Genomic DNA, 11,354 nt, shown 5'->3' on the forward strand with positions numbered 1-11,354 from the left:
GAGAGCCATGCATATTCATGAGCCAGGCTCGTGTGCGTGAGATGCCGCCTGTAAGGGCTTGTTTCAGTGTTTTCTCTTTTCAACTCAAATTTTGTGAAAGAAACGACCGCTAAATTTGGTTTTTTAATTATGATTAAGTCAGAGCCCCTAGACAGTAGTGCTAAAGCGTTCTCCCTGGAAATAGGGACAAAGGAGAGCATGTCTGTGTGGCATTTAATTTATAGATGGGACAACACAGACCGCGAGTGTGGGTGCTCACCGAGGGTGGAGAAGCAGAGCGGGCCTTTCCTATTTGCTCAGGGCACCGTGTTCGAACTTCACGAAATCCTCTTTCAGGAGGAAATACGATTTCACGTTGACGAGAATGGGACACATACATTTATGTGAAAAGTCGGGGGTGGGGGTTGCTGGTCGGTTATTTCCGATCTTCAAGGTGTGCAAAGGAGCGGACTCCAGCGTGTGGCCCTACCTCTCCCGACCCCCCACTCCGTCCACACACATCTTCTTGCCCCCTGAACACCAGTTGCAGAAAAAGACGGACGTGCCTTTTCTGCTTTGGGCTTTACTGCTTCTTATGTTAGGTTGTCCGCCGCGTGGCTGTGCCGCGAGTCTGTCCCTCGAGAAGTTCACAGCGGCTGCGTTGTGCTCCCGGAGTCGTGCTGGCCCAGCCGGGAGCGGCGCCCCTGCCCGGTCTGACCGCCGGGAATCTTCACCCCTCTCCTTCTCCTCTGGGTTCCTCTTTGGCTGCGTGCAGAATGGGGGGCGCGTGGGTTTTGCGTGTCCAAGCGCTTCTAGGGTGAAGTGCCACTAAGCTGCCGTGGCACCGCTTCCACAAGGCGCGTTGGTCGCCTCGCCACGATGCACGTGATTGAGATCCGCCCTCTCATCTGCCCACGTGGGAGTCCTCCCCGTGTCTCTTGTCCCATACCCTGTATGGACACCACGCACGCAGCTTCCTCGCCTGGGTTGCGTTTGTAGTGGGTTTCTTTCATCTGATCTTTCCGCCGTGCAAAGCCCTGCGTCAGCAAACCACACCAAGAACCAGAAGGAAAAGCACAGCCTGTGTGGGTCACTGCTGTGCCACCGCGGCCCCACCCACGTGGCGAGTGGGAGCTAGCACGCCTTGTGCAGAGGTCCCACAGACCTCTCCCGACACTGTGCTTGGAACAGAGGCGGGTCACACTTGCGCCCGAGGAGTCCGCAGGGCGTCTGGGTGGACGGGTAGAAACAGACAGTCATGGCTTCCAAAGTCCGCCACTCCCTTTGTGCCTGGAGCCAGACTGCAGGCATAGACGTGAATCTGGTGCGCCCCTGCCCTCGAACGTCACGGTCAGGTGGGCGCAGCGCACCTGGAAGAGCTGCCGGAGACACGCGGTGAGCGCGCCTGACTCACGGCGCGCAGAGGCAGCCCGGGACGCGAAGGGCGCCCGGCAAGAAGGGTGCGCAGCGACCACGGCGGGGTGGGGGGGGTCGTTTCCCCGTCACACGCACTTTGATCCCTGAAGCTCTGGACGATGGTGATGGTTCTTTGCTGCAGAGACGCTCCGCCTTTCATGTGGCAGTGTCCGGGCTGCATGGGATCCCTCCATTGCCGAGCCAGCGCCCCACCTCCCGCCGCCGTCTTTAGGAGCTCTCAGTGAGACTTCAGTTTTCCCGCATTCAGTTCTGTTGCAGTGAATTAACTAACAGGAAGCTTTCGAAAGAAGTACTCCACTCCTCTCACTTAGCGCTCAGGATGTACACACATGAACCAAAATTCTTCAAGCGTATGTGTTTATTTTCTTGCCTGAATTTACCCTTCTGTTGCTTGCTCCTTCAATCTGATCTCTTGATCACTGCCCCCCCCGCCCCCCATTTGGTACAAAAGTGAGGAGTTTGTAGAATGAGGTCATTCTGGATGAGAACGTACTTGCGGCAAACAATTCATTGTTCAGAAATTCACTAACACATCAGAAGTTTTGTCACCCAGGATTCTCATTTTTATTCTTCATACTGGCGCAGAGTGGGGGGTGGTTCGGTGATTGTGGAAAAGGGGCGGAAATTCTAATTTAGGCCTTTATGCATCTGGATGTTTGTACGGACTCGATCTCCAGAAAGGAAATACAGCCCTGTAAAGGGCCTGGGCTTTGTGATCAAAGGATGACCGATAAGTGGCAAAAGGGCATTCTGCCACCAAAGGGGGACAACTAATTCTAGAATCAGCATCAGCCGGGTGTCCACAATTCCTGTCCTGTGCCGTCTGGAACAGGTTAGTCATTTATACTCACAAGTGGTTTTGATGATAAACCTCCAGAGGCGAGCAGACGTCTGCTCAGCCTCGGCACTGCCCGAGGCCGCCTCCGGGAGAGGTGGGCCGGTGTGGACTGTCTGTGAGCAGGGGAGCGCAGAGGCCATGAGGAACTCCAAGACCTTGTCAGGATTGCGAGCCAGCGTGGGTGTGTCAGAGGGACGGGGACGGAGCAACCCTTTAACCCCAAGAAGACACGTCCTGAACATAAAACTGCCACGTTTTCCATGCCTCGGTTTGTCTGACTTTGGTGGACAAGCCTATTTTTTACCATTTTGCTTTGAGCTTTTTTTTTTTTTTTAATGTTTATTTTTGAGAGAGAGACAGAGCAGAGCACAAGCAGGGGAGGGGCAGAGAGAAAGAGAAGGAGACACAGAACCCGAAGCAGGCTCCAGGCTCTGAGCTGTCAGCACAGAGCCCAATGTGGGGCTCAAACCCTGGAACCGCGAGGTCATGACTTGAGCTGAAGTCGGACGTTTACCCGACTGAGCCACCCTGATGCCCCTACTTTAGCTTATCGAACTAGGGAAACCGTTTGATTCACTTTCTTTCCCAAACGCTACAAGAAAGAGCCTTTATACATATTGAAGCCTTTCTCTGTGGCTTCCTGTGTCCAGTTGAGGGAGCTAGAAATGTCTGAGCACCGGCCTCACCACTATGCTGGGAGCTGGGACAGGGTCAGAAGTGTTGACCCTTCAGACTGGAGAGCCTGATACAATTTGGGGGCACAGGTGCCCCCATTCTGACACCAGAAATGCCTGCACAGGAAACATCTGGCGATCGGGGAAAGGGTTTGTTTTTCTTGCCAGCTTCCATCCGATGGTGGGCAGGGAGGCCTTTCTTTATTGGAGAAAGCATCTGCCCCACCCCAGGTGTTTGATGTTCCCTCCGGAACCACAGAAGGTGCCAGGCCCGCCGTATTCGACACCCCTGATGCATCCCTGGACCCAGCGCCGAATGCTGGTTGGTACCCGAGGCAACTTCTGTAGTTTTTTTGTAGAACAACATACAGCAGCAACTTAATGCTTCCCTGAGATTTTCACAGCTCTTGGTCACTAAAAGACCTCCGTAAGTGTAGTGATTCTGTCGTCTTCATAGGCTCTCTTCTGTCTGCTGTGAAGGCTGCTGTGCAGGACACGCAAAATTAGGGCTGGGGCCCAGCAAGGCCAAGGGGATGAGATGCTTTCTTGAGAGCACAAGTATTCAAACTAAATACGGCAAATCCTTCAAAGGCCTTCTGGCTTCATCTTTCAAATGCGGCGGAATGAGGGAAATTCCATGGTGACTCCTAGGGAACAATTCTTATTTATAACTGAGCTTGCTCTAAACAAGATGAGTCCTCTCGCCTGCTTCTAACTTGGCATCTTTGTGACTAATGCTCTAGTGTTCTTATTCTTTCCCTGGTGGCTCCGTAACATTATCCAACGTGTGTGTGTGTGTGTGTGTTGTGTGTGACCATAGACCTCAGACGTGGCTACTCCCAGCTTTTGCTTGCTTGCTCGTTCACTCAACGGGTCTTGGTTAAGTAAGTACGTCTGTGTGCCCGTTGTTGGATATCACACACATGCACACGCACGTGGGACATACCCGTACGATTCCTGTGTCACGTCTGTTCCTTCAGTTCCCCCTCTGGGTTGCTCGTGACACATGGTCAGGAGGAGCTCGTTCGCCAGTGCCGGGTTCGTCCCCCTCCTTTCCAGTAGTGCTCGTGTGGACTCCCGAACCGGGAAAATGTGTTGGCAGATTCCTTCACCCCGCTTCCAGTCCTGACCCAGTGGGTGGTGTATGCCATCCGAAACCTTACAGAAGACAACAGTCAGAACCAAGACTTGATCGCGAAGATGGAACAGCAGGGGCTGGCTGACGCCTCCCTGCTCAAAAAGATGGGTTTGGAAGTTGAAAAGAGGGGTGACAGGCTGATTCTGAAATCCACCCGTGACACACCTCCGCAGGTGAGTATGCCGTGGGAGCAGCCGGTTTGTGCAAAGCAGCCCCCACCCCCTGTTCCCTTGCCCACGGGCAGAGCTTCTTCCCGAGAACCCGGATGGGAGCGTGTTGCCTTCTCAGATGGCCAAGAAAGCCCTCAGTTTAATCGCAAATAACATTTTGGTCAAGCTTTAAGCTGCCATTTTCTTAAAAATGAGAAGTTCCGACTCGTCTGGGGGGAGATACACAAAAAGCATGTCAAAATTTCTGTGCGGTCTAAAAGTTTCTGACGGCAGTCGGGTTCTCCTGACGAGGCAGCCGATGCAGGTAAGCCCCCTTTGTCTTGTGGAATGGGTTGTTTCAGGTCCCTCCCTCAGCTGTGTGCGTGCGTGCGTGTGTGCGTGCGTGTGTGCGTGCGTGTGTGTGTGTGTGTGTGTGTGTTTTCCCTTGGGTGATTCTTATAAATAGATCCGTTATATCTGCAATTTTGTTTTCTTTTTTTTCTCTTAGTGAACGAACTCTCCATTGAAGCATCTGAATTTTGGGAATCTGTTTCACGGACTCTCCATCTTCTGCAGTATATAACATTGCAAGTGTTTGAAGATTTGTTAAGTGCAAATTCAGGCATCCATGAATCTTAGGTAATAGAGTTAGATGTGTATGAGCTCGAAAGTGAAAGTAACTTGAGTATTTTGTGGTTTCTTTGCTTTAGAAACGTAACCGTTCGGTTTCCTTTGTCCCCATGGATACAGTGTGCATTGAAGTCATATACTGTACTTACTGTGGCGGCAGATAATAAATTCTTTTCCTGGAGGGCGTATCCCTTATTCGGCAAAGACTGGGGCATTTGCTCGGATTCCATTTGTTCCTTCAGATGGCGGGTCGGCCTGATTACTTTTCTTCTCTGCTCGTTGGGTTTTCTGAACTCTGGCAGGCAGTTGAAGTAGGTTTCTCACTGTGATTAATTCTAGCAATCTCTTTTCACCCTTTCTGCCTTTCCAAAACATTGACAAGACTCATTTCCAGCTAATTAATTCGAGAGATGCTGAAGAATAGAGAAGCTCCCTCTTCATTTTAGGGACTGGGCTGTGCTGTCACTGAGCCCAGCCCTTTGGAACGTTGTGGGGACGATGCGGGGAGTGAGTGGGGAGAGCGTGAGGGCCATTAACTCTTCTCTTTCCAAATCCCCCGGGGAACTAGACCTCCAGACCCATTGTTCTCACAGGCGCATGCCTGCCTCTTACCCACTCTCATGCCTCCTCCGTGAAGGGCACTCTGTGCCTGGGACCACAGGATTAAGGGACGTCCACGTCTCATTCAGTTTCAAAGGCACTGTCTCCTAAAGCCACTCCACGTTTCAGCCACGGCTCCACTTTCCGGAGTTGCAAAAGTAGTTTTGGGGACCAGGAGTTAGCTTGACCTACATCTGTCTATTTCTGTCCTTTTCTCTCTATACACGTACTCCTGTTAGAGGTGGAGCTGGGTTAAACGAGCACTGAAATCTTTGAGGCCGCCCAGAGCATTGATGTAACCAGCAGAGAGCTCCAGAGGGAGGTCACGTACGAATGCATAAAACGTTCTTGAACAGCCGTGTTACTAAACTGTCTAGATTTTGCACAGTCCCTGTTGAATCTTCCAAAATAAAAACAACGAAGACCCAGCCAGAAGTTTTACAGAAATACCGATTGTTCTAGAATAAAGTGCTTCTGAGTTTTTTTGTAGCCATACGTAAATTGCTCTGTACAAACAGCTTAAGCATGTTCAGAATGAAATAAAAGTTGTCCCACGTGCTAATGTACTCTCGATTTCTGAAGAAACGTCAACTTCCAGAATTGTGGTAATCTGTAATGGTTTTTTTCTCTCATTTATGACATTCCATCAGTAAAGAAGCCTTTTTTCAAAATTTAAAATGCACAAAGAAGTCCTTCTTTTCCGGGACACAAAGAGTTAACATCCTGTTCTCAAATAGAGGCCCTCCAAAGGAAAAAAAAAAAAAAAAAAAAACAGTGGGAGTCCCTTTTCCCTTTTAACAAGTTTGCAATAGACACTTCTTTTTCTTCTTCTCTCAATGGATGTATGCACACCAGTGGAATCAAACAAACATGCCGTATAAGCCATATAATAACAAACACAAATAAACAAAAGGGAGCCTTGTGTGGGAACACAGAAAGGGGTAATGGCTGTGTGTTTTCTAACTAGGAAATGTGGGGCTTGCATAGTGAAAACATGCTGACGGCTGCATTGTGGCTGCTTGGATGCCCTGGACGGTTAATCCTCCCACACAGCCAACAGCTCCCCTGCCCTCTACCCAAGGGCTTGGCGATTCTGAGAGCCTCGTTTTACATGCTGCAGGGGATTAAATCACCACCTCCATCAGTCATTTAGAAGAAGAAGAAAGGAAGGCAGGCCAGCCTTACAACATTTGTAAAGGGACGGAAGGGCCACAGCAAGTTTGGCGACCGTGTTACTGCTTCCAAGAGCAAACCAGCAAAGCACTTGCATTTTTTCAGCCTGTTTCATTATAAAAGCTAGTAGGGGAAGGCTTTTCTGCTTGATACGGAGTCTAGGTATTTGCAGAAGGGTTTCGTTCAACTCGTTCACAATGGACGCTGATATTTCAAAAATACAATTTTTTCACAATTTTAGTAATATAAGAATTTATATATCTCCACCTTAGTACATCTTGTAGGTTTGCTTATGAGCTATTTGGGAAACTAATATTGAGACACATTTTTGTTCAGGAAACTGTGAATCTAGCCGCAGAGCTTTGGAAACTGCTAAAAGATGCCCATGTTGCAAAATAGGATAAAGAGAAATGATTGGGGTCATTTGGGCTGCCCATTAGTAGATTTTAAATCAAAAATCAACATTTTATGTGTGTGTGTCTTGTGCCCAGTATCTACCGAAGGCATCAATTTCCTGCTCTTTTCACCATACCTGGGATCTAAAGGTTATTCAAATGTCATTACTGTCTTTCTATTTCCATCCCTGAATGAATGAACAAAGACGTTATGATAGAAACGCCAGTCTCTGCAGGAGAAAGACTTTAAAATACATGTTCCTCATCAGTAAGTTCTGCACGTAAAGGAACCAGTTTCTACATGAGAGTCATTAAAATTAAGACAGAACTGTAAAATGCAGAGAAGTTGACATTTAACCTAACATTTGAAATCTAATACAAAAGAATCCTAACGTTTAAAATCTAATACAAATCCAGTCCAGTCTGGGGGTGGGGGGAGGGGGTGGGCGTGGGGACAGGAAAGGAGCACTTTTTTGGTGCTGTCCAAGGTCCTGATTGTTTCAGCCACAAAGGCCCATATATGAAAAATCCTTGTTTTCCAAATTCACTTTTTCCCCCTTGAGTTATATGATATAATATGTTTTTCTCTTCCTTACAGATTTTTTTCAATATACTTATTTTGATTTTTTTCAGCTAAGTCTTATTTAGGTGATATTTCACAGTATAAATTTGATTTACCTTGTATAACATACATGAATTTTAACCGACTGAGCCACCCAGGCGCCCCCTAACATACATGAATTTTAAAGGCACGTTTTGCCTATAAATGTAGTGGTTATGGTATTAAGTCATTCATCAGACTTCCCTCATCACAACCAGAGACAGTTATGCCAGTGGAAATGACTTCTTGGAGGTTTCATTAATTAATTGATCACTGTTTTCAATTAAAACCTTAAGTTGGAAATACTAGGTTAAGTGCGTTTTTGTTGTTGTTGTTGTTTAAACAACATAATATACATCCTCCATTTACACACATTTTACATCAGTTGAGCGAGAGTTTGCGTGATGTTTTATAGCACGGGTGTAATTGTTTCCACCACCGTGTGAGGTGCAGTGGTTGAAAGGCACGGACTGAAGTGAGCACAAGGGTGGCAGGTCCCCCGCCTCTCTCCTGTGTGACTCTGGGCACACCCTGTAAGCTCCGTGCCTTCATTTCCTCACCACTCGTGGGGCTCATGATACCGCTGACCCATAGGAGTGTCCAAGGGTAGAAATTAATGAATGCACCGGGTGGTAAGCATTCGTTGCTGCCCGTTTCTCTTCTTACTGCTGTGACGTGCATCGACAGGCCCTTCACACCCTCACCGTGAGCATATCTGGTGGACGCACAGAAATGGCACCGTTTTTCCTGCCCCTGTCTGCACAGTGCTGGATGCACAGTGGGTGCTCACAGAGGTATTTCATGTCTTCAGCAGATACTTGCACAATGCCTTCTGTGTACCAGGCAATGCTCTCGGCACTTTGAAAATATTAGTAATATAATCTTCCTGGCAGTGATACGGTATGTGCTAGTACTGATCCCATTTCGTGGATGAGGAAGTTGAGTTGCAGACAGCAAATGCTTAAATGATTAATCGCTGTAGTTAATTAGAGGAGAAGGAGTGAGGAAGAAAATATAGCTTCTTTCCCGGAAGCATGGAAAATAAACGTAGCGGAACTGCCTGGATCGTGGCTCAGGACGTAGAGCAAAAGGGGCGCTCCATGGGAAGAACATGGGCTTTGCAGTTAGAAGAACCCTAGGTTAGATCTCAGCTCCACATACTGCCAGCTGTGTGGTCCTGAGCAAGTTGCTTAAGCTAAGTTAAGCCTAAGTTTCCTGGGGGCACAGCAGTAACGAAGGCAGACATGGTCCATGCACTTGGGAAGCTTCTGTCCTGATGAGAATGGCAGGAAATTAGCAAGGAAACCGATCGATGAAACAAGAGCAAGGCCAGCACGTACTGCAGCGAGTGCCGTGAAGAAAACGGTGATACAGATGGCGAATGGGGTGTCCTTTCTGCGACGGCCCCTTTCTGAGAGCTGGGGCAGAGCATTCACAAGACCGCGACAAGCCACCGAGGCCCCGAGATGGCAAGCTTCACGTGGGCAGCGGCCAGGAGGGTGGCTAATGGGGCCAGCGCATGGTGACCAGAGAGCAGCGGCACGAGGGCGACTAGGTCAGAGGGGTAAGCAGGAGTCCGACCGCGCAGGGCCTCCGAAGCCATGGGGGGATGTGAGTCTTGCGTGAAGTACGTCGGGAAGTGGCATTCGGCAGAGGAATGGGAAGACCCACTTCACGTGTTTCAGTGACCGCTCTTGCTGCCACGGGGAAAATGAATTGCAGTGGAAAAAAGCAGAAGCTGAGACATAATTCCTGGGGCTAGTGATGATGGCGACTTAGACACGTGCGGGTCAGTGGCTGTGGAGAGACGGGCTTGCGTTTGGTCTGTGTGTTGGAAATGGAATTCATAGGGTCTGTGGGTGGATTGTTGAGGATGGGCTAAACGAAGGAAGCAAGAATCACTCTCTAAAGCTTTGTTGAGCAGCTGGGTAGATGATCGTACGTTCACCAAAGTGGAAAAGTGTGACGTGGAGAATAGTTCTGATGTGGGTTTTGTTTGGAGCAGAGAGAACCAAGATTCTCTTTGGGGCAAACTAAGTTTGAGATGCTTTTGAGACCTCCCAATGGAGAGGACTTTTTAAAAAAGTAATTGAGTATACAAGACTAGAGCTCAGAAGGCAGGTCAGTGCTGGAAATCCATGTTTGGAGTCAATGTAAACATATTTGAGGCCATGGAGTAAATGAGATTGTCTGGGGACAGGAGTGGGGATAGAGAAGAGGGCCTACTACAAAATGTAGCCCACATTTTCAGCCTCCGTGTAAGCCAACACTTAACATGATAGCTTAAGATATTTCCATATGTTAAAAAGCCCTCATGAAAAGAATTTCAGTGGCTGTATCATCAGAATGTTCCATAGTGGACTTAACCATTGTCTTATTATTAGAACATTTTGTATTCTTTTTCTCATCACTATAAATGCTGTTGTGAACATCTTGGTGCATAGAGCTTTATTTGCGTTTTAGGGTGCATACGATGGGATGTCTCAGAAGGAAGGTAAGGGGCTAAAGAAAGTTTTCTTGGAGAATTATTTATGTCAGGAAAGAGGGCACTTCCAAATCCATGGTGGTTCTGACCAGCCTTCCTGAAGACAACTAAAAAATAGGTCAAAATAATGTTTAAACCACTATTCGAAGGTGCCAGGCAGCTAACCAGATACAGTGAAAAATTACGGGGCTGGGATCCAGGAATAGACAGCGGCTGGGAGATTAGTCTGGTGTTTGGGCCACTTTTTCCTCTGTAGATATTTGTCATTTCAGAGGGGGAAGCAGAGAGGCCGAGTGGCTTATGGTGCTTATCACAGCCTTGAGGAGCCCAGGCCACGGGGACTATTGCCTGGTAGACCTCTCTTTCTTTAGATGGGACCCCAGAGGCCTACATCAGAAGAGTAAATGGTTGAGAGACTGCACTCAGTTTCAGATATTTTCAGCTCCAGAAACAATCTGAGAGACCTGGTATGCTGTACCATCAGACATCCTGGATTACTGCCGTCCCAGGTGAATCCTCTCTGGGAAAAGATACCACCACAAGTCTCAAGTCATTTGTATAATTTTCCATATATGTTCTCTAGCACTCAATCAAAAATAACATGAGGTGACAAGACCACATGTTATGATTAGGAGAAACCATTAGTAACTAGTAGAAATGAGAAATTAGGAAAAACCATTAGTAACTAATAGAAATGAACACAGAAGGGCTCCAGATAACAGAGTCCTCAAACAGAAATTTAAAACAACCTTGTTCATCATGTTTAAAGAGACAAAAGAGACCATTGAGGATTGACTTTGAACATATCAGCAAAGGCAGGACACACTATGAAAAGAAATCAAATGAAAATTCATGAACTGAAAAAAATAACAACCAAAACTAAGAAATCAGTAGTTGATTTTAACCACGAAAGATAGAAATTGCAAATGGAAGACCAACCAATCAAAAATACCCAAAATGAACCATTAAGAGACAAAATGATGGAAAATACAGAAGATGGGGTAAGAGACATACAGGACAGTAAAAAGGTCGAATGTCCCTATTTACAGCCGAAGAAGAAAGAGAATGGGCGTTTTAGTTTTGGGTAAGACATTTGAAACTCAGAACTAAACCTTAGGCTTGAAATACCACCAAGGAGGCAGGAGCAAGAGAAAATTAACATGAACACCATTTCACTTAGGTGATTCTTTCCTTCAGTCAACTAAGTGGTGATTGCATCTGTCTCCCTCCCTGCCTGCCTGTCCCTTCTCCTCCC

General features: G+C 47.6%; 1 protein-coding gene across 5 annotated transcripts in view; it reads left to right on the forward strand.

Moving 5' to 3' along the window:
- The window catches only part of ATXN10 (ataxin 10), a 166,687-nt gene extending 160,680 nt beyond the window's left edge, over nt 1-6,007 (forward strand). For 3 of the 5 annotated variants that reach the window (XM_045464532.1, XM_045464534.1, XM_045464530.1), the window contains 2 exons: nt 4,031-4,239; nt 4,724-6,007. In XM_045464532.1, the coding sequence (XP_045320488.1) occupies nt 4,031-4,239; nt 4,724-4,726 (212 nt within the window). In that variant the 3' untranslated portion in view covers nt 4,727-6,007. The remainder of the gene's footprint in view (nt 1-4,030; nt 4,240-4,723) is intronic. The other 2 variants (XM_045464531.1, XM_045464533.1) reach the window with 1 other exon arrangement.
- The last annotated feature ends 5,347 nt before the right edge of the window (nt 6,008-11,354 follow it).

This window comes from Leopardus geoffroyi, chromosome B4 (genome assembly GCF_018350155.1).
Source record: "Leopardus geoffroyi isolate Oge1 chromosome B4, O.geoffroyi_Oge1_pat1.0, whole genome shotgun sequence".
Lineage (NCBI taxonomy): Eukaryota > Metazoa > Chordata > Mammalia > Carnivora > Felidae > Leopardus > Leopardus geoffroyi.